Source organism: Sparus aurata, chromosome 1 (assembly GCF_900880675.1).
Source record: "Sparus aurata chromosome 1, fSpaAur1.1, whole genome shotgun sequence".
Lineage (NCBI taxonomy): Eukaryota > Metazoa > Chordata > Actinopteri > Spariformes > Sparidae > Sparus > Sparus aurata.
The window spans coordinates 2301309-2325268 of NC_044187.1; the positions used below are offsets into that span (position 1 = coordinate 2301309).

The 23960-nt window shown below is 42.2% G+C and overlaps 1 protein-coding gene across 1 annotated transcript; it reads left to right on the forward strand.

Annotated features, from left to right (window-relative positions):
- Positions 1–1121: 1121 nt before the first annotated feature.
- Positions 1122–23806, forward strand: LOC115573827 (NACHT, LRR and PYD domains-containing protein 3-like). The gene is made up of 11 exons (XM_030404877.1): positions 1122–3268; positions 3606–3725; positions 4063–4322; positions 6369–6491; positions 6621–6674; positions 9356–11114; positions 11225–11398; positions 14552–14725; positions 16117–16290; positions 20159–20332; positions 23246–23806. Exons 1-11 carry the CDS (start codon positions 3138–3140, stop codon positions 23460–23462), a joined length of 3360 nt encoding a protein of 1119 aa, XP_030260737.1. The 5' UTR covers positions 1122–3137; the 3' UTR covers positions 23463–23806.
- The last annotated feature ends 154 nt before the right edge of the window (positions 23807–23960 follow it).

Sequence of the window (23960 nt, forward strand, 5' to 3'; positions counted from 1 at the left end):
ACACAAAACTTTCCAGAGCAGCAACATGAGAGTTATAGTTCGCCTGACACAAAGACCAGCGTGTCACATGGTCCTCGTCTGACTGCAGATTAGTGTCTTTGTTACGCAGAGTGACACAAATGTTTGGTTCACATTAAGGGTGATAACCTTCTGCGTTGGTAAACCAGAGTTCTCTTAGACGCTCACTCGTGATCCCCAACAGCAATGAACAAGAACTATGAACAATCAGCATTGAACAGCCAGAACAAGAACTACCAGTCAGTAAAAACTGGGCTTCCATCAAAGAGGTCGCCCCTTGACCTCTTGTGTAGGGGGACGTCCCAACCACAAGGTGGCGCGGCCCCTCGGGATAATTTATGTGACTGGTTGTCATTCAATCTCAAAACACTGACTGCCTTAATCTCAAATTAAAAGTAACGTCCTCTAAAGGACAGCGGAGAGCTCAGTCTTGATTTACGGTTTGGGTCGGGGAAGAACAGAAAATAGCATCAAATAACCTTCAGTCCTCAGAGAGGTGCAGCCTGCCGTCACTGTCCTGTTCTCAATAATAAAGATGGAGACAAAGTCAGTGGTCGGGGTATGTTGATGTGATGCTGAAGGTGGATGAATTAACAGCCCTCGTGTCCGTTTCAGGCTCTCGTTGGAATCCACGGAGCTCGTCGAGGATCCTTTGCTGGTTCTGCCTTCTGTCTCGGTGTGTTTTTGGCCTTTTCCCAGCGGGAGCTCAGCAGCGGTGTTTCTCTCGCTCGGCCTTCAGGTCCCGGCGGTATCGGGAAGCCCTTTGCTCATAGATCCTCGGCAGCTTGGTCTGCGCTCCAGGGGCGGTTCTAGGGGGGGGGCAACAGGGGCCAGTGCCCCTGTAACTCGGAGTCTGGACCCCCCTGTGGCCCCCCTGACAGGGAGTCTGCATCAATAATACAATGACAGATTTCTTGCAATGATTTTGTTCTGAAGGGAAAGGCAGAAATAAAGTGTCTCAGCAGTTTACTACCCAATCAAAATTGTTGAAATTGTAAACACTGCTTTGTCTGAATGAGGGATTTATCCTTTTTTCCGGGTTGTATGTGCCCCCTAACAAAAAAGCCAGCCCCAACCTGGCCCCCCTATGAAAACTGGTCTAGAACCGCCACTGCTGCCCTCTCATATGTGACCGTCCCCAAGTTCAGGAGAACACGCGTGTTTGTCATCGGTGTGGAATCTGATTCTCTTTCAGCTCCTCTTACCTGGCAGATATTCTCTCCTTTCATCTGTCACACCTGTTGCATAGTCGAGGTCCAAAAACACCCTTTTCCCGTCCACGGTGATGTTTCTGTTCCAGGCTGCGCTGATAATCTTCTCTTTCATTGTGTATTTCAGGAACCTCACAACCGTTGATCTCGGGGTGGCAGTCTCAGCGGGTTCTGGTCCGAGTGCTCTATGTGATCACTCAATGCCCAGTTGGGTCGGACCGGTACTCTCTCCCAGTTCAGTGTTTATAAGATTCTCCACAAAATGAACCATCGAGGTTCCTTCCGTCTCTTCCTTGATACCATAGATCCGGATGTTATTGCGACGCGAGTGTCCTTCAAGTTCGGTGAGCTTTGATTTTAGTCCAAGCTGGATTTCCTGCACCCGGTCCAGAACCGCATCCACCTCCCCGCCAAATGTTTCCACCTCTCCAACGCGCCGCTCGGCTTCTTCCTGTCTCCGCGACGTAGCTTCTATTTTACTCTCCGTCTCCTCCGTCTTCTGGTTAATGTCTGTTCTCAGTTCACCAGGTTGTTTTTTAATGTTCTCTTGAAAACTGTTCTGGAAGTTCGATAGTTGGTTAGAGATGTTGTTTTTGAATTCTGACATCACTTTGGCCATGGTTTCCTTTATGGCGTCGTGAATGAAGGCTAACGAAACCGTTTCTTCTAGCATAGCTTCGTACCTGCAGTTGCAACACGTATTATAAGTTAACTGGCCCGCGTCACTTTCTGAATTAGACTGTATCAAGTGTCTACAGATCAATGCTAACATTTGCTAGTCTCTAACGTGGAATTACACTTTAGCTAACTAACACTAGCTAGCTAAAGTTAACGTCGCTGACCTGACACAAGCTAATTAATGTTGGCTAGCTGATAGCCTGCCTGTATATTTCTAAAGTTGGCTAAATAGCTAGCTGGTTAGCCAATGACTTGGCATTTTGTTAGCACTGTTATATTGTCTGATGTTAGCCAACACTGGTGTTCAGTCATTAGCAGTTGTTGTAGCGATATGTTTTAATATCAATATAGAGTTTGTTATTTGATATTAATAGTGTGTGTGTGTCTGTGGTGGTTTAGTTAGTCTTTTAGATTTCAGCTCTTATAAAAGAAACCGTCTTTGTTTCCACTCAGGAACGCAGGAGTTTTACCTGTTTGAGTCGTTGATTTATATTAAAATGTTAGTCAGCCACAGGCCCAGATGTTGTATGGTAGTAACACATCTGCATGTATTGTCTGTACATTTATATAAAGAAATAAAATAATCCTAACTGAGGTGTGTTGTTTTTCCTTCAGAGAGCTGCAGATTAAAGATAACGAGGGTGAGACTGCTATCAGACTGTCAAACAGGAAACACACACACACACACACACACACACACACACAGATAAACTCACCTGACTTCTTCACTGAGGGGAGGAGCAAACGACAGGTATGTGAGGACAGGGAGGAAGTGAAAGTGTTGAGTCAGACTCCATTTTGAGAGGACGGAGCAGAAGGAGAACAGCTGCAGTCTGAGGCAGGGTGAGTGTTAAAAACACATTGTGATTATTTACTGTGACTTTACTTACTGTGAGTCAGTTTTCTCCCTGTGGACTGTGGAGGAAAGAAATGTTGGAGTGAAGTCAACAGTTTGATTCATCTGTGGACACAAAGTCCTGATTGGCTGAATAATACTCTTTAAACCTCCAGTAACCCAAGAAAACAAGCACAGGTGTGAAGAAACCTGAGCAGGTGGACTTCTGGCTGCTTTTATTATACTGTATAATGTGTGTGTGAAGGGGAGAGAGAGTGTGTGTTACTTCCTGCTCTCTCCGTCTTGTGTGACTCTTGAACAAACTTGTTTCCTGATTCTTGTGTCCTGAGCTCACAGCTGCTGTTTCACCTCTCAGACTGACTTCAGAGCAGAAGATGAGTGTTTGTGTGAAGGAGGAGGAGGACAGAGCAGAGTCTCCAGCATCCAGCTGTCTGTCTATGAACACTGACCCGTCCAAAGGTCCTGATCCAGACTTCAGTACTGAACCTGGACCATCACACTCAAAGTAAGACAACTCATACTAACTCATTTATGTGACTTTTTTCAGTTCCCTCTCACAACGACATGTTTAGTTCATGTTGTGTTTGTATATTTCAACAACAATGTATTTGCTAACTAACTCTAACAAACCTTTTGGACTCATGACAGAGAGATCATTCGTCCCATCTTCCTCTTAGTGCTGTCAGTCACGTACAAAGCTGTAATCTGATCAAAGAGGACAAATAGAAATAGTTAAACTTGTTATTTATGGACAGGAGGAGTTTGCTCCCTCAGTGGATGTGTAAAAGGACTTTTTCTCAAAGATTCATGTGATATAAATACAAACATGTTGGTGTTTGCAGAGTTCAGTCCAACAGACAGAGAGCAGAGTCTCCAGCATCCAGCTGTCTGTCTATGAACACTGACCCGTCCAAAGGTCCTGATCCAGACTTCAGTACTGAACCTGGACCATCAGACTTAAAGTAAGACAACTGATACTAACTCATTTATGTGACTTTTTTCAGTTCCCTCTCACAACGACATGTTTAGTTCATGTTGTGTTTGTGTATTTCAACAACAATGTATTTGCTAACTAACTTTAACAAACCTTTTGGACTCATGACAGAGAAATCATTCGTCCCATCTTCCTCTTAGTGCTGTCAGTCACGTACAAAGCTGTAATCTGATCAAAGAGGACAAACAGAAATAGTTAAACTTGTTATTTATGGACAGGAGGAGTTTGCTCCCTCAGTGGATGTGTAAAAGGACTTTTTCTCAAAGATTCATGTGATATAAATACAAACATGTTGGTGTTTGCAGAGTTCAGACCAACAGACAGATAGCAGAGTCTCCAGGATCCAGCTGTCTGTCTATGAAGAGTGACTGGTCCAACAATCCTCCTATAAACTTCAGTACTGAACCTGGACCATCAGAATGTGGACACTGGTTCTGCAGACGGTGCATCACATCATACTGGGACCAGTCTGCTTCACCAGGACACTCCTCCTGTCCCCAGTGTGGAGAAAGATCCAGAACAAGAGCTGGACTGCAGACAGCCAGTCTGAGCAGCACTGTACAAAGTAAGACTATATATCTGTCTGCTGATGTCTTCATGTCTGAACACACTACTTGTTGTTTTAATACATTTGTTCTGTCACACATTAACCAATCAGAAAGCAGTTTGTTCTCTGTATGCATAAATGGAGATGGAGAAGTGTCAGACAGCAGCTTGAGACAAAACAGCACTTTAAAGTCCGTGTAAAGCGGCAAAAAAAATTGTGTTATGAGTTTGTCACACCATAGAAACATGTATCATTGACCACTGAGCCAAATTTGAAAGACTAAAAAAATGCTTAGTATATAAAATTAGGTCTCAAAATCATGAAACAACAAGCACTTCTTTCTGCTGTGAAACGCTGGGGGCGTGTCAGTCAGAGGTGCTGGAACCACGCCCACGCGGCGTGGGGGGGGGCACGTAATGTTAATGTGTTTCAAGAGGCGTGACGGTACACGTCACGTCGGTGTTTCCCAGGTGTCCCCCTGTTAATCTAAACCCGCGGACAGTTTATAATCATATGGATGCTGTTATAATGTGTAGTGATTGAGATCCTGACCCACCAATCATCCTGGAAAGTGACGGAGTGAAGTTTTTAGCGCTAAATGACATAATTATACATAATCACCATCAGTAAACAGGACGCTGTCTGACTCTGTCACTCGCGGGGACGGAGGCTGTTTTCTGGGGGAAAGTTCCCTGAAGTTTCAGTCAGGAGGGCTGACGGTCGCAGTGGTTTATTTTCATCAAACACTCGGTGACTTAAAGTCTTGTGACAAGCGTGACAAACGCTGTTTTGTGAGCAGAAATGTGAGGAAGAGTCGATAGGACAGGCGGAGGACGGACAGGAGGACAGACGCTTCTCCACATGTTTTCCTCATATAAGTTGCTAAAGACAGTTACAGTTACTGCGTTACTTTTGTTCGGTCCAGTAACGTTGCTTTGTGGGACATTTCTCTGTATTTAGTTGAGTGAAGGACCTGTGCAGTTATCAGACTGTCAGACCGACACGCCCTCGCTCCGCGCCTCCGGATTATCCGTTCACACTGGGACGGCTCACCAATAATGCGGCCCCGATACTACCTCCACATACCGCCGGTGGGACCCGCTGTCAGCGGGACAGAGAGGGTCAGCGGCGGTCAGCGGCGGTCACATCTCCTCATCGGTGGGAGGAGAGGATGCAAGCAGGGGACAGAGAGGGTCGGTTCGGTGCCAGTGACCAGCATCAACGGACTCTGCAGAAATCCAGACATTACCTGGTGATAGTTGCTGAAACTATCAGGGGTAAAGTGGACACTGCAGAGAGGTGTTGGTGGTGATGTTTAACTCCCCACAGTAATGTTAGCTCCTCTTGACAAGATCGATCCACTGTTTCCTTACGTTGTCATCCGAAGGAAACTTAAATAAGCTAACAGCCGTCACCCTGCACACTGTGGCATCCAGGAAAGATGCAGAGCGATGTGGAGGAGACATGACTGGTTAGCTGACTGGTTGACTGGTTAGCTGACTGGTTGGCTGGTTAGCTAGCTGCAAACTACTGTAAGCAATGCTATCCAAGACTGAAGAACCACTGAACTTGGATTGCATCATGTTGGAAGGTGTTTTTGTACTTTTTCATCATCATCTTAAGATGAATTACAGTCAGTGTTGGAGAGCAGCCAAGCTACTAGCATAGCTATTTATTTATGATTTTTAAAATCATGTAGCGTTTCCATTAGTCTGCTTTCTTTCCTCTAAATAACATGAAGCAGGACCAAATCTACAGGACTGTTTTATCCTCTCATGAAGGACAAAAGCTGAAAAATGTCTGTTGCTTCAACACGAGCTCAGATTCATGTACCATATAATGTCCACTGTGACATGACCAGAGTGGAATCTGCATTGTTCCTCCTGAATCTGAGGTTCACCAACTGACCTCACCAAGAGGCTTCACTAGACTTTATTTGTTCTTAATCTTTCAGGTCAGTCTGCTCTAACAAGATAGAATCTGTGAACCCTCTTAACATAGTTCAGACATTAACAAAAGGAAAGTGAGTTATGGTTCCTGATTATTTTGTGTATTTTCTAACAGCTGAAACTCAAGTGGGAAGCTCAACAGTCACAGCACAGACTGGAGGTGTCATCTACACTCCTCATATGACTGGTGTCAACACTGGAGGAGGCATTATCACCAATATCACCATTAACAACACAGGTAAATATTCCCCCTGAAGTAATACATTAAATTAACAACTTTTATACTTTCTGCTTGCTTAAATGTAGCCACCAAAATACCTTTAAATATTTAGCATTTTTCAAAAGATGTTGTATGTTTCTGTTTCAGACCGACCTCCAAACAGAACAGATGAGACCACTGATGCTTCTACTAAAACCAAAGGTATTCATCTGTTTAAACACATAAACACATACAACATACCTGTATATTAAACAAGGTTTTTCACAGCCAAATGATAAAAAAGTTCACCATACTTCTACTATTAAAACATGACGAGATTCAGATATTATGAACACGCAGTATATTATGGAGATGACACACTTAAAGCTGCAAATGTGACTTTAACCAGTGGTGTAGTGGGGAACACATGTTATTTTAATTAGGTCACCCGGATAGACCCAAGTTGTGAGAGAGATGATAAAGGTGGAGTTCTTTTCTGCAATGACCCTGAATTCATTGAATACACCATATCAAACCCATTTAACCCATATCAAATCAGTTGACTCAAAACTGCTGATAAATAAAGAATGCATATAGGTAACAATAAGTACAGTAACACCATAGCTTACCTTTTCCTTCATCAGAGCAGTGACTCTGGCCTTTGTCTGTATCCGGGTCATGGGCTGATAATGGACCTGACTCCACCTGCATCTCACTGGTTCCTTCTCCTGCTCTCTCTCTCTCCTCTCCTCCTGTCTCTGTCCCTTCAACCTCTTCATCTCTCTCTCCTCTCCTCCTGTCTCTGTCCCTTCAACCTCTTCATCTCTCTCTCTCCTCTCCTCCTGTCTCTGTCCCTTCAACCTCTTCATCTCTCTCTCCTCTCCTCCTGTCTCTGTCCCTTCAACCTCTTCATCTCTCTCTCCTCTCCTCCTGTCTCTGTCCCTTCAACCTCTTCATCTCTCTCTCCTCTCCTCCTGTCTCTGTCCCTTCAACCTCTTCATCTCTCTCTCCTGTCTCATCCTCTGTTCAATTTTTAAAATGAAATGTCTAAGCATACTACTGAGTCATGACCTGATATTTTAATGCCATGTTTAGTCACATTATTATTTATCCATCCAAACATCCAAATAATATTATTGATGGATAATTCATACTGTGACTGAACATGGCCTTAAAATATTCTGATTCATTGCATGTCCTTTCATTGTGTTTGCCTCGGCTACATTTACAGCAGGTTACAGGTTAGCGTCTGTTGCATCTGTAGGCTCGTTCACTATTTCTCTCATTCTCTGAGCTTATTACAGTTCTCACCTTTCCTCCTCCTTACCTGATCATCCTCTGCCTTTCTTGCTGAAACAAATGATAACTTGATTTGATGCAGCCTCTCACCACTACGTTGCATCTTTGCTCTGATCCATTCAATTGCCGATCTAAAAATAGACCTGCAGTCACATCGCGACCGTGTTTACTTTCGGTTTTAATGAAAAGAAACTTAAGGAAAAAAATACCGAGGACATGACCTCGGTGTCCTCAATGGTGTCTACGGCCCTGCACACACACACACGGCGCTTCTCGACACACAGATTCAAAAGAATGCACATTTTGGCCCCACGGCATAAAGTGACGAATTATAGTCCTAATAATTGCATGACTGCTTGAAGTATAGACGTATGGCATTGCAAATAGGAGACGGCGCTGCTTCTCACCACCTCACACAGGCTTTAAATCCTGCCGTGACCGCGCCCGCAGTGACACAATGAATATTTTATTAATATTTGTGAATTTCATTATGTATTATTACTTTATTCGAAGCTATACTATAGCGAAACTGATAACAAAGGCAATGTTTAAAAAAATGTATTAGACAAAAAATAAAAAATCTCGCCAAAAACACTGAGGGAACGCCGTTCCCCCGCGTCCCCCGACCACTACATCCCTGACTTTAACATCCTGTAAAGTCACTGGCCATCAGCTTTTCTTCCCTGTCATCTGCCCGTTTTGTACTTCATGTGATTCTTCTGGTTTCTGAATAGATGCTAAGTTTAGCATCTTTTCAGAAACCAAGAATCACATGTATGATAGGCTGGTAACTCTAACCTGCTGTGATACAATGCGTCACCGCGGTGAAAGCTGCAGCGGTAAAACAGGAAGCTGCACTAGATAACTGCAGCCGCTAGATGGAAGCAGAGTGTGAATCCTGATGACAGGAATTGACTTTATACCCAGTTTGACCACAATGTGATCAGCAGTAGCAGCATGGTGCTATGTTATCCTGATTACTTCAGCTGATATTTAACTTTAACAGCCCTCTTCATTCAAATTATAGTAGCCTACTTACCTCCAGGCCGAGGACTGAGATCTGTGCACCACCTACACAGAGACGCACTGCAGTGTTCCTCCTCCAGTTAAAGTTGGATCAGTTTGCTCATATACAGTCAAACAGAGTTGTCATCATCTTTATTGATGATCAGCCTCCAGATGATCAATGAGAAAATCTTTCTCTTGGAAACTGAGATGGGAAAATCTGTGCACACAGATTGTGAATCTAACAGCACCGTGTACAAATTAATTCGTACAGATTTCACATCCAGATTTTTCCTACCATGTGGCCCTCGAGGGTCTCTGTGGGTATGGACTGAGACAATGAGGTGATAAAGCAACCTGTTCACTATAGTCTGATATAGATTGCTCATATGTGCCACGTGGTGGTTGTTGGTGCCCACTGCAACTGATGCAAAATCAGCTAGAAAAAGAGAAGTTCCCTCCTTTTCTGCTGTGTCGCGGCACCTTGAAAGCGGTAAAAATTGCGTCTTCTGAAAGGAGAAACATCTGTAATATTTGCTGACTTTGGAAAGTACAAGAAACATGTTATTCATGTAACTATGATCTCATTTATCTTTCAGGAAACATCCAAAAGTGCCAAGCTGATCTAAAATCTTATCTTGAATCTCAAACTCCGGATCTGTTTCAAGGAACACAGGAAGATGGATCATCAGCTCTGTTAGACAAGATGTATACAGAGCTTTACATCACAGAGGGAGACAGTCAGGAGGTTAATAGTGAACACGAAGTTGTTGAATTAGAATGTAAAAGGAGTTCAAGTGAGCAGAAGAAAATCAACCTTGATGACATTTTTAAACCGTTATCAAATGAAGAAAATCCTCCACAGAGAGTTCTGACCAAGGGAAACGCTGGGATTGGAAAAACTGTCGCTGTGCAGAAGTTCACTCATGACTGGGCGACTGGAACAGCCAACCAGACTACTGACTTCATATTTCCATTCACATTCAGAGAGCTGAATTTAATAAAAGACAAGATGAGTCTTAAAGAGTTAATAGGTCACTATTTTAAAGAAGTGAGGGATTTAGAGACCTCAGACTACGACAGTTCAAGTATTCTGTTCATCCTTGACGGTCTGGATGAAAGCAGACTGCCTCTGGACTTTGAGAAAAATGAGACGTGCCGCAGTATTACAGACACTACAACATTAGACTGCCTACTAACCAACTTAATCAAAGGGAAACTGCTCCACAAAGCCTCAGTCTGGATCACAAGTAGACCAGCAGCAGCCACTAAGATTCCCACCGAGTTCATCCACAGGGTGACCGAGGTTCAAGGATTTAATGATGAACAAAAGGAGGAATACTTTCAGAAGAAAGTCCATGACAAGGATAAGGCTCAGAAGATCCTCAATCATCTTCAGTCCAAACCGTTAAGAAGTCTTTACATCATGTGCCACATCCCACTCTTCTGTTGGATTTCAGCCACTGTGCTCCAGAGTCTCCTCACAGAAACTCCTGAAGGTGACCTACCGAAGACTGTGACTGAACTGTACACGCACTTCCTGATCATCCAGACAAAATGTAAAAATAAGAAGGATTATCAGAAGGATGAAACAGACAAAGATGTGATCATGAAATTAGGAAAGCTGGCATTTAAACAGCTGCAGAAGGGCAACTTAGTATTCTATGAAGATGACTTGAAAAGTCAGATTGATCTGACAGAAGCTGACGTTTATTCAGGAGTTCGTACACAGGTCATAAGAAAAGAAGCTGGTCTTCACAAACAAGTGATGTACTCTTTCATACATTTAACTGTTCAGGAGTTTCTTGCAGCTCTGTATGTGTTAGAAACCTTCATAGATAGCGGAAAGAATCTGCTTCCCAGCAAGAACATTTGGTGGCATTTGTCACCAGAGAAAAGTCAACTTTCCTTCCTCCATAAGAAGGCAGTGGATCTGGCTTTAGCTAACGATCATGGACGATGGGACTTGTTCCTGCGCTTCCTGCTTGGTCTTTCACAGGACAAGAATCAGGAGCTTCTTCAGAGAGAATTTAAATTTAAAAGAAGATGTCGAAGGAATGACCAGAACACAATTAACTACATTCACAGGAAGATCAAGAATCTGTCCAGCGATAACAAAGTTATCAACCTGTTCCACTGTTTAAATGATTTGGGTGACCAGTCTCTGCTAGAACAAGTCCAACAGTACCAGAACTCAGGAGATGTTGGTGAAATCTCTCCTGCACATTGGTCAGCTGTGGCATTTCTGCTGCTCAGTTCTGATGAAGACCTGGATGTCTTCGACCTGAAAAAATACTCCGGATCAGATGAAGTTCTGGAGAGGCTGCTGCCGGTGCTCAAAGTATCAAAGACAGCTTTGTAAGTGTTCAACCTCAAGATACCAAACTGCTCTAAAACTTCCTGGTTGTGTTTAAATATAGGAGGGAATGTATGCAAAATGTTGACTGTCATTTTGTTTTTCTCTTTAGGTTAAGTAGCTGTAAACTCACAGACAGATGTTGTAAGCATATTTCATCAGTTCTCAGCTGGAAGTCTTCTGGTCTGGAGGAGTTGGACCTGAACATAAATAGACTGCAGGACTCTGGACTGAAGCTGATCTCTGATGGTCTCAGAAGTGCTAACTGCAAACTTCAGAGACTTCGGTAAGAATATCCAGATGAATGGTGTGTTTGTGGTGATTTTTGATGCAAGTTATAAACATAGTAGGACACTTGAAGTGGGAGTAGTTCACTTTTCTTTCATGTTGTAAATGTTACAGTGAACATACAACAGATGTTTCCATTTAAATGTCTCACATCCAGAAGTGATCATGTGCATTTCCTAACACATTTACAAATCAAGCATTTGCATGAAACATGCACATTTGTTTTTATAAAAGATATCACATGCTATGTGCTAAAGAACAACCTTAGCTTGAACACAGCCCCTTCACAAATTCATAATAGGGGTTCTAATCTGTGAACACAACACCACCCCTGTCTGATCATTGTGTGTAAACTGATGTATTTCAGACATTTTAATGAAGATAAATCTAATGGCCACAGAGAATTCATGGAACCATAGCTACCTATTTCAGGCAACTGTTGTTTTACATCTACACCAGTCGGTAACAGCTCACATTTGAGCAGTGCAACCTGAAGCATCTTTTATAACATCTGTAACTGTAAGTAATAAAAGTGACTTCAGTGAGCGTGAAGCAGAGTTTTAGTTTTCAGCGCAGTGTGTCCTGTGGTAGGATTATGTCATAATTTTCACAGACTTTTTTGGGTCAAATGTAAACCACTGCTGTATTTACTCAGAGACAAGAGACAATGAAAGCAGCAATATGACCGCTTATGGCCGAAATAGGTGAAACATCATAAAACATCAAACATCATCATATCCATGTCTTGAGTCAAAATATTCTTTAATAGCAGCGCTTAAGTCGTCACTGGCAGCGCTCTTTCCTGTGTGTTTTTTGATTTGCGTTGGTGTTTTCTGATTTGCTGTTGTGTTTTGCACTTCAGGTCCACCGTAATGACGGGAGTTTTTCACTTTCAATTTAGTCTCATAATTTATTGAGACTGAAACTGATGGAGCTCTTTGCTCCACACTCTTATTTTCCTGTGTAATACTTGTGTGTTATTTTGGTTAATGATACAATTCTTTCAGTAGAAATATGATTATATTACTACAATCAATATGTTTAGCTTCAGACAACCTTGCCTCCTCCTCACTCACATTAATTTGCATATAGTCAATTATACAGAATTGGGTTCTTTAAACAGCAGGTTTCTGCTGACCTTTTGTGTGGGCGCCCTTGTGAGTGTCGAGGAGTCCGGTGTCCGGCTCCGGTCCTGGCAGGAAATTCACTCGGTCCGGTCCCAATGTGGTCCACGTCTCCTTTTCTCAAATCATGTTAGGTCGAGAGGATATGGCCATGAACTTTGGGTCATGACCGAAAGAATAAGATCCCGGATACAAGCAGCCGAAATGAGTTTCCTCCGCAGGGTGGCAGGGCGCTCCCTTAGAGATAGGGTGAAGAGCTCTGTCACCCGGGAGGAGCTCGGAGTAGAGCCGCTGCTCCACCACATCGAGAGGAGCCAGCTGAGGTGGCTAGGGCATCTGTTTCGGATGCCCCCAGGACGCCTCCCTCGGGAGGTGTTCCTGGCATGTCCCGCCGGGAGGAGACCCCGGGGAAGACCCAGGACACACTGGTGTGACTATGTCACTCAGCTGGCCTGGGAACGCCTTGGGATCCTCCCGGAAGAGCTGGAGGCAGTGTCCGGGGAGAGGGAAGTCTGGGTGTCCCTGCTCAGGCAGCTGCCCCCGCGACCCGGCCCCGGATAAGCGGACGATAATGGATGGATGTCAGGTTCACCAAAATTGTGAGCGTATTCATTTGTTTGAGAGAAGACAAACCACAAACTCACCATTTATTTAGAATTGTATCATTAAGCAAAGCTCTGCTAGCTTCCACCCCACAGCCAATCACCAAACAGGAAAAGTGGCTGACTCATACACAACGAATCACATTCAATAAAATGAACCAACACAGGTTGTTCTCTGTTTATGCCACATGTTAGCCAGGTACACTGCAAACAGCCTACTTTAAGTGTTGGTATAAAGTTAATATTAAAGGAGTCATCACCTGGTTTTTTACATATCCGGTCCCTCTTGGATCGCTTTGGATCAATTCTTAAAACTTATTAGAAATTATTATTTTTTTTTTAAATCAAACATAGAGCTTGTTCTGACACTTTTTCATACCGCGACTTTCTCACGCGAGATTATGCGCGAGGTTTTGACTGGTCCCGATGTGCATTGTATTAATATGTAATGAGGCGCGCGTTGATTGGCCGCAGGAAGGACAAAGCCGGAATGGGGGGCGAGCCTGCATGCACACACAGACTCCAAAACATAAACAGCCCCCTGTCATGGCACACACACTAAATGACGAACCTTACGGATTTCAGGCATTTATGTACGAGCCAGAGTCGGAAACCGAACAGGAGAGTGAAGAGGCAGAGACGGTGGAAGAGACACGTTTACAGCAGGATGTCTCTGAATGGTAAATTCTTTTTTTTCCGTCTTACTTTTCACACTCGTGTTTTACACGTAAGACCTGAGTTTAAATGCTGGCGGTGACGATGTATGGCGTGAAAATGACAGAGAAATAAGCAGATTTGGCGTGCTCACTCTGGCTGAGGACAGCTGTGAGCCGATGCTTAATATGCAAGTAGCCTCCTGTGGTAACGTCACCACAGGAGCAGAGTCAAAATCTCCTGCTTTAGGAACGCGCACTGCTGTGCGCTATTCCTGTTCGGAAAAAGTGCCAAAGCGAAAAAAATAAGCCACTTTCAAACTCCAGCTTTTCAGGCAAGTTTCAACAGAGGTCCAACAGCAATATGCATGATTTAACGAGAGAAATTGCGAATTCCGGGTGATGACTCCTTTAAATTAAACATGTTAACAACATCAAAACACATTTATGCAGAACAAAACTTACATGAACCTCTAAATATCCAAGAAAACTTGAAATGTATCTCTGGTGGAGCTGCAGAGTTTAAGAGGTGACATCACTACGTCTTTATTGAAGCAGCAGCACGTTGTCATTAATATTAATGAGAGCTCTGTTTCACTTTGTGTATCTCACAGTGTTGAACCTGCATCCTGTTGGGTTCAGGTGTTTGGAGTTTCATTCTCTAAACATCTACATTCTAAACCTTCTTCAGCTCTGAACACATTATTAAACACTGAATGATTTCAAGCAGGAACATTGTCTTTTAAACTTACATCATTTATTCTTTATTCAGATTGAGTGGCTGCTGGTTGTCAGAGATCAGCTGTGCTTCTCTGGCCTCAGCTCTGAAGTCCAACCCCTCCCATCTGAGAGAGCTGGACCTGAGTGTCAACGAGCTACAGGATTCAGGAGTGAAGCATCTGTGTGCTGGACTGGAGAGTCCAAACTGTCGACTGGAGACTCTGAGGTCAGTTCATGTGTTTCTGTGTATCTATAAAGATTTAATTAACTTAAAGTTTTCACTCTCTTTTGCTCGACCACACATTCTCTACACACAGCACACACGTGTGGTTGTTCATCACAATAAGGAAGCTAGCTTTACTTGAGAAAGGCTGCAGGCAGCGAGACAGAAGATGCTGAAAAGGTAGAAAGTGAAATGTTACTTCAGAGCGTGGAGGATGAGATGACTCTGGCTGTTCCCACTGACCAATCAGTGGTCTGCAGTGTGTTAACTCCACCTGTTAGCATGGGATCAGTGAGCATCAGTGAAGCTAAAAGTGTTCATAGCTGTTTCAGACAGCCAAAGGTGGCGCCAAGAGCTGCTGGAGGCTCAACAATGGTTTATTTATGGTGGTAACTTCTCACATGTTCTCTCCTGGAAGACATTCATAGTGTTTCACTCAGTTCATATTTCAGTGACAGAAATAGTTGTGTAACAAATGAAAAAAGAGCTGAGAGAGAAGTTGAAACCTGGGCTCTATCTCACCTCCACTCAGCTCACCAATCACAGAGTGAGGAAGGTGTTAATGTTTGTGTGTCAGGTTTGTAAAGTCACACAAATTGTTGGACATAGACCCCCTAATGTGACATCAGAAAGGTGTGGCCCCCCGCAGAGATTTACATCTCTGAGAAGAAAGTGTTGAAACTTTGAAAAAAGGAGTTTGGATGATGTTTAAGTCTTGTTGGACAAAAGACACATGAGTGTAATGTAATCTCTGATTTAACACACTGCACGTGTTGAATGTGTGAAACTCCGAAGACAAACTTTGATAACAATGAAAATATTACACTGCTGATGAACTATAAGTGTGACACAATTATTTCACACATACTGTTGTTGTTATCACATGTTTAAGGCCATTTGAATATTTATTTTAAACTGTGGTTAATACTTTGAAAACATGATTCAAACTGTTTAAATCTTAGTGTTCATGTCATCAGTTCTGAAGGGGATTTGACCTCATAGATTCTGTCCTGATTCACACTGAGCATCTTGTTCTGCTTCATGTTTAAAACATATAACATCAAAACTTCAACACTGTTTTATTCTCCATCAACCTCTTTATCATTGATTTGTATAGATGGAGCCTCTGGTGGAGCTGCAGAGTTTAAGAGGTGACATCACTACGTCTTTATTGAAGCAGCAGCACATTGTCATTAATATTAATGAGAGCTCTGTTTCACTTTGTGTATCTGACAGTGTTGAACCTGCATCCTGTTGGGTTCAGGTGTTTGGAGTTTCATTCTCTAAACGTCTACATTCTAAACCTTCTTCAGCTCTGAACACATTATTAAACACTGAATGATTTCAAGCAGGAACATTGTCTTTTAAACTTATATCATTTATTCTTTATTCAGATTGTGGAGCTGCAGTTTGTCAGAGATCAGCTGTGCTTCTCTGGTCTCAGCTCTGAAGTCCAACCCCTCCCATCTGAGAGAACTGGACCTGAGTGTCAACGAGCTGCAGGATTCAGGAGTGAAGCTTCTCTGTGCTGAACTGGAGAGTCCAAACTGTCGATTGGAGACTCTGAGGTCAGACACCATTTTTTCCTTCTGTGCTCAGATTAATATGATGTGAAAGTTGTGTTGACACTAAACTGCAGACATCAGGCTGATATTATACTGATCCACACTGAGTATCTTCATGCTAAACTCTGTTTTCTTCTTCTGTGGTTTAGTCCACTGACTGTGGCAGAGCAATGTTGAGCTGCACACTCAGCGGCGGTCCTCCACCATTTGGTGCCCAAGGCGAGCTTTACTTATAGCGCCCCCATCCCCTAAAAAGACCATGTCCGAAGAATTGCTCATTCATTTAAACAGTGATAATCCAAACAATTTAACAATATGTGCAAATGAATAAACCTGTTCAGTAATAAATACACAAAAAGTTAAAATGAAATGAGGTGGTCCATGATACGGCCCTCTCCGAACCAACTCTGTTCTCATCAGGTGTGTTACATGAAGAGGCCAGTCAGCAGGATCAGCTGGAGGTGAACTGCCAGTGTTTGCTGCATCTAGAGGGCACATGAAGCACACTTTCTCACCTTGTGTTCAAGATAACTCACCACACACACACACAGAAGCAGAACCTGATATTGTTTTAAAGAGAACATCCTTGAGCCAACTTAGATGAATAAAACAGGACAGTTAAGTTATTGCTAAAATTCTTTACATTCATCAGGCACACACCTGAGACACACCAAGTGTGGAATCAGTCAGTGCGTTTACATGCACAGCTTAGTCAGATTACAGCCATAGTTCCACTCTGCTACTCAATCAGACAACCGCAATAGTCCGAGTATACATGCCGGTGAGAAAATCTAATTATTTGCTGCAGCATGTCATACCCGGTACGCTAGGTGGCGCTGTACTTATTTCAACTAGTGGTAACAGAAACACCTCCAGCTGACCTCTTTACGTCACCAGCAACAACAAACTGCCTCGACATTCCAGAAAGATGGCGTACGAAGAGCGAGATGAAGCTACATCTTTGTACATTTCATATATGGTGTCTATGATAATTACACAAACTAGATGCACAATGGTGCTCTTTCTCTCTTTCTTGCGGTGATTTCAGAGGAAAGATTCATCGTGTTGTTTTCTATTTCCGACAACAACACGACTACATCGTCTCCTTTTACTTCCGGCTCACGGCCCCGGGGAAAAACTCTCAAGCCTGCACAGAACGCAAAATCTGAGTCCAATCTGATGGAACGTAAACATGCAGGAGTAATGTGACTATCAATCAAATAACATAGGTGTCTTATTCTGACTAGAGAAATCCGATCCGGTCCGATTTTAGTCAGACTAAGGTGTATACATGCATCTTAAAAATCCCATCATAGTCAGACTAACACAGTAATTTGGTTTTCTTGAGTGTCATGTAAACGCACTGACTGCTGCAATCAAGATGGGCAGCTTGCACTCACCTGAACATCCAGGCTCAGTGGTTAGAGGCAGGGTGAGGTTGGCAGGAAGAGCAGCATGCTCCTGTAGTGTCTCCTCTGGTGGCTCCATAAACATAAAGTGAACACACAAGAGCAAGTTTCAGATAGATCAGGAATTAATTAAGCAGCAGTGCAGCTTGGATGTTTTTACACTGTATGATCTTCTCACATATAGACTACTGCTTAACGAGCTGGTCACTGGCATGTACGACAGCACTCAAACCGATACAATCTCTCTATAAAAAGCCTAAAAGACTCTAGATAAAAAACCTTCTCCTTCCATATCCGCAAGACCCTTAAAGAACATCATTTTTTTAAAAGTTTCCATAATTTCCAAACTTTGCCTGTTTTATATATAAGAGTCTCCATGGTGTTGCTCCACCGCCGCTGAAGGACTTCATAAAGAAAAGGACTCTGGGAGGTTTGAGCACCAGGGCCTGTGATAGAGGAGACTGAGAGATTCCCCACAGGAGGACTACGTATGGGAGGAACGTGTTGTCTGTTGTGGGGGACATTTGGAATAGTCTTCCCTCCACAATAAGGGAACGCCCCACATACTCCTCTTTTAAAGGACAACTAAAACAGTGTCTCAGATCACACCAAAAGTGCCACCATTAACTGGACTGAAGACTACTATACATTCATTTTTATTGCATTGTTTTATCCTTCTGGGTCTGAAATCCTCCTGATTGTGTAATGTATTGTGTTGTGTGTGTGTCTGTGTGTGTGTGTGTGTGTGTGTGTGTGTGTGTGTTGTCTCTATTTGTATTTGTATTTTTTTCAGGGCCTACGGATGTAAATTAGCAGCTCTGCAATAATCCGGCATATTTACAGAGAAATTATCGATGTTCATTAATGTGCACTGACCCTATCCAAAAATAATGTATTTGTTATTATTATTATTATTGTTGTCATGTTCACGTAAGTCAATACATTTTTATCATGACAAACATTCAGTGACACATTAAACTCACCTGAGGAAACTGGAGCAGCTGAGGTGCATCATGGCTGTTCCTGCTCTGATGATTCAGCTGCAGCTGCTCCTAAATATTTTAATACTTCATCTAAAATGATATAACAAACAAGTGTGTTATCAACATGGAGGAAATCATTTCCATTTTTCAAATGATATTATTATGAAGTTGCTAAGCATTTTAATCTTGACATTTATTTGATATAAATTCACTGAGTCCCATCTGCTCACAGCTCTCTGTGCATCCCTCTCTGTATAAACATAACTCTACCTGTATATATCATTTATTATTATTATGCTCAATGTTTTTAAAGTCCACATGTTGAGATCCTCATCTGCATATGAGGCACTGACTCACTCAGCACTTTACTGGTTTGCACTCTGGTTAGATGTTAAACTGTATTTCACGCTACTTGAACTTGACAGTAAAGTTCAAACTAATCCAAAACTGAATCTGATCTAATGTTGCTATATGGACAGTAATAATACACTTTTCACGTCCAGCCAATGTTTTATTTCATAGCACACAATGAGATGCAGAGTGCTACATACTGCAGCTAGCATCAACTTGTATAGTGTTTTTCTGGGACAACAGCAGCCAGTGAAGTCCAACCCAGGCCAGCAGTCTGAACCGGTCTTATGACTCTTATTAGGACAATTTTACATCCGACTGCATGTTAATAACGACCAAACCAAGAAGAACCAAGCGGAACGTCACACACCCTCATTGCTACTTAACGTTAGCTTACTACTAAGATGACATGATGCTAATGCTAGCTAGCATGATTATATCAGGAATGCTCTGTGAATTTAAAACAATATAATCTAAATGTCATACCTTTCTCCTTTGCACGTTTCTCCTGCTCTTCTTTTCTGCACTTTTGAAAGTGTGCCGGATGCTTCTGCTGTTTCATTTTCCGGACTGTAACCCGTCGACACACGCCGACCGACCGACTGCACATCAGCGCTCGCGCTAGCATGTTGTGACCGTGACGTAACAGCTGAAGGGGCTTTACGTCAGAATTGTCATTTCTTTTATTTCCGTTTAATTTATTTTTATGTCAAAGTATTGTTGTAGATAGAGGGATGGCAAAAACTATAGAGAAATAAATAGACATTATAATTATTATGTTTTCTCGCCGCATATTTGGCGCCCTCACTAGGTGGCGCCCGAGGCAAGCGCCTATGTCGCCTGTAGGAAGAACCGCCACTGTGTTAAAACCTTCATCTAACAATATGAATAATTCACTCTGAACATCCTCAACTAATGATTTTCATCTTAGATTCAAAACTGTGTTTTTTAAAATAAGTGATGATAAAAATACATTCTACAATGAAAAGTTAAATAATCTCTATATTAACTATCAGACAATAACAAACATAGTCAGAATTGTCTTTTAAACATTTTAATGAAGCTTTGTGACATTTATACTGACTGAATATTTAAACTGTGAAGTCACATCATTTATTCTTTATTCAGATTGGGGAGCTGCAGTTTGTCAGAGATCAGCTGTGCTTCTCTGGCCTCAGCTCTGAAGTCCAACCCCTCCCATCTGAGAGAGCTGGAGCTGGGTAACAACGAGCTGCAGGATTCAGGAGTGAAGCTTCTCTGTGCTGAACTGGAGAGTCCAAACTGTCGACTGGAGACTCTGAGGTCAGACACCATTTTTTCCTTCTGTGCTCAGATTAATATGATGTGAAAGTTGTGTTGACACTAAACTGCAGACATCAGGCTGATATTGTACTGATCCACACTGAGTATCTTCATGCTAAACTCTGTTTTCTTCTTCTGTGGTTTAGTCCATTGACTGTGGCAGAGCAATGTTGAGCTGCACATTTAAAACCTTCATCTAACAATATGAATAATTCACTCTGAACATCCTCAACTAGGGATGTCCCGATCAGGTTGTTTTACCCCGATCCTGATCCGAGTCCTTTAATATTTAGTATCTGTTGATACCGAGTCCTGATCTGATACTCAGCCTTAACTCATATTTTCCTGGATAATACAGCTGCATTAAGGAAAAAAGTACCTGCATCCAAGCGCTTCCTGAATAGTTTTTTTATTTTGTTGAAACAAAGTAAATACTTCCATATGGCTCTTTCTTATTCTGCATATGCTATTACATCATTGGCCTCCACCTTCCTTGTGTTAGCAGGTGAGTCTGTGATGCTGCATTGTAACAGGTGTACAGCAGCTGAAGTGTGTGAGACGCAGCCCACGCTTGGTTCCTCCATATCATCCACTGCTTTTTACATATTCCTCATGTTGTCACATAAAATGACGTGGACGCGCTGCTTGTCTATTTCACAGCGTTCAGCATCTCCTCGGTTGCCTGTTTTACATGTTCTGCTGTACTGGCACGTTGTAACTCGAAAGTGGAGTAAATGTGATGTAATGCAGAGATGGTAGGACATACCGGGGATTCAAAAACTCCAGGTGATGAAGATAACCCTGATCCTCTCCCACGGAGATGAGCTGGTTATCCAGAGCAATTAATTTAATGACCTTCTCTGTAATATTGTGGTCATGTCGCTGTCTCGAGGATATTTCTCTTTCCCTTTGAAAGTATCTGCGAGTGTTTGCTGCCTCGGTGTCCTTGCCTGGACTCTGGAGTGAACACGTTGTATTCTCTGAGTGTTTGTTTTTTTTATATGCTGTATAAAATGAGTATTAAATGCAGCTCAGTGAAACGGCCGTATTGCAGATGTTACATGTCGCCGTTGGACTGCTTTCACTTTCTAATTGAAGTTATTTCCACCCTGCAGACATTTTATCAACAGCTTTGCCAGAGTAACGCTACGCGTGCGTCTGCGGCCCCGATCCTACAGATCGGATCGGGACATCCCTATCCTCAACTATTGATTTCCATCTTAGATTCCAAATCATGTTTTTTAAATGATTTTGTCATGATAAAAATACATTCTACAATGAAAAGTTAAATATTCTCTATTTTAATTGTCAGACAATAACAAACATATTCAGAATTGTCTTTCAAAACATTTTAATGAAGCTTCAGAATGAGCACAAAGTGTTCCAAAATACGTCAAAAAGATGTGTTCTCTGTACATCCAGAAGACATCCTCAGTTTAGCCAGAATGAAAGTTTTTATTACATCTTTTCTAGACGTTGTATAGACGTCTTCTTTTGGATGTTATATAGACGTCATTAATAGATGTTGTCAAGACATAATTATTGAACATCCAGAAGACGTCATTCAAGGAGCCAGAATGAACATTATTAATACACCAGTCCATCGCAGGATCCTTACTGATGGCAGAGGCTGCTACACAAGGTGCCAACTCCCAGAGGAGCCGGGATTCGAACCAACGACCTTCCACTCACGGGTCAACCAGCTCTACCCACTGAGCTACAGCCGCCTCGACAACATCACAGGGATTTCCCATCACAGATGATTTTAGACACGACAAGCAGTTATATTATAGCTGAAACAAACAAAGGACAACAGAATGGCATCCTTCACTCTTACAAACACATTCTCACACACACACACACACACACACACACACACACACACACACACATTACTTATACCCCCCATGATCACTCATGGTTATCAATTAAGCCACTTTAGGAAACTAAGCATTTTGTGGCTCTAGAACTAGAAAAAACCTGTTTGGCAGCTGGTTTATAATCAAATGTGTGATAATATTTCTTTACGTTTCACTCTGAGAAAGTGTGACTGCCAAGAAGACAGGGAGACACCCAATTATCCTTTGAGTCAATTGTTACTATAAATGACGCTTTTTGACCAAGTATATACTCATATTTAGACATTTATACTGGTGGTTTAGATAAAAGAATCAAGAAATGACTTATACTGTTGGGTAAGAGCAAATGTCTTCATGGTTATGCCCCTCCTTTATTTGATTAATATGCATTTTTTGGTTGTCCTTTTTTTCAACATGTTGTTGAGGTCAAACTGTATAAGGACACGACATGTTCACCTGAGAGGGACATCATAAAGTCTCACCCGGGCCAACCTTGGCCCATTAACACATGAGACAAGTAAAGCATGTATTATTTATAATGTCACATGATTACAGGAGGAGGAGGGTTAAAGGAGACCATCAGCTCACACACTCATTGACTGTCCCATTGGTTTACTCATGAAGAAACCCCCTTTTCTGCTTCATCATTTACCCAGAATGCATGTGTGTTTGTGTTTGTCACTATTATATTTATTTACATGGGAACAAGTTGCAAATGACATAAAACTATAGCTTCTGATCACAATCACATGAAATACATACATTTTGTTATTCAGTCTTACAAAAGTAATCATGATACAATTTAAAAGTTTTGGAATCTTTTATGATCATCATGATCACCATCAGTTTATCATATGCTGATGCAACAGCTGACAGGACAATTTCATCAACTAATTCTGGCTGTGATATGGACGTCCACATCATGGCCTGGACCGACCCACGTGATATCAACTTTTCTTGGACGTCCATAGACGTTGCTTGCTCAGTGGGTTTGTGACGTTTATACTGACTGAATATTTAAACTGTGAAGTCACATCATTTATTCTTTATTCAGATTGTGGAGCTGCAGTTTGTCAGAGATCAGCTGTGCTTCTCTGGCCTCAGCTCTGAAGTCCAACCCCTCCCATCTGAGAGAGCTGGACCTGAGACTCAACAAGCTGCAGGATTCAGGAGTAAAGCTTCTCTGTGCTGGACTGGAGAGTCCAAACTGTCGACTGGAGACTCTGAGGTCAGACACCATTTTTTCCTTCTGTGCTCAGATTAATATGTGAAAGTTGTGTTGACACTAAACTGCAGACATAAGGCTGATATTATACTGATCCACACTGAGTATCTTCATGCTAAACTCTGTTTTCTTCTTCTGTGGTTTAGTCCATTGACTGTAGCAGAGCAATGTTGAGCTGCACATTTAAAACCTTCATCTAACAATATGAATAATTCACTCTGAACATCCTCAACTATTGATTTTCTTCTTAGATTCCAAATCATGTTTTTTAAAATGATTTTTTAAAGTGATGATAAAAATGCATTCTACAATGAAAAGTTAAATAATCTCTATTTTAACTATCAGACAATGACAAACATAATCAGAATTGTCTTTTTAAAACATTTTAATGAAGCTTTGTGACATTTATACTGACTGAATATTTAAACTGTGAAGTCACATCATTTATTCTTTATTCAGATTGAGTGGCTGCAGTTTGTCAGAGATCAGCTGTGATTCTCTGGCCTCAGCTCTGAAGTCCAACCCCTCCCATCTGAGAGAGCTG

Coding starts and splice junctions, on each gene's coding strand:
- LOC115573827 (XM_030404877.1), top strand. CDS start 3,138: ATGAGTGTTTGTGTGAAGGAGGAGGAGGACAGAGCAGAGTCTCCAGCA. Junction 14,726..16,116: donor TGTCGACTGGAGACTCTGAG/GTCAGTTCATGT, acceptor TTCTTTATTCAG/ATTGTGGAGCTGCAGTTTGT. Junction 16,291..20,158: donor TGTCGATTGGAGACTCTGAG/GTCAGACACCAT, acceptor TTCTTTATTCAG/ATTGGGGAGCTGCAGTTTGT.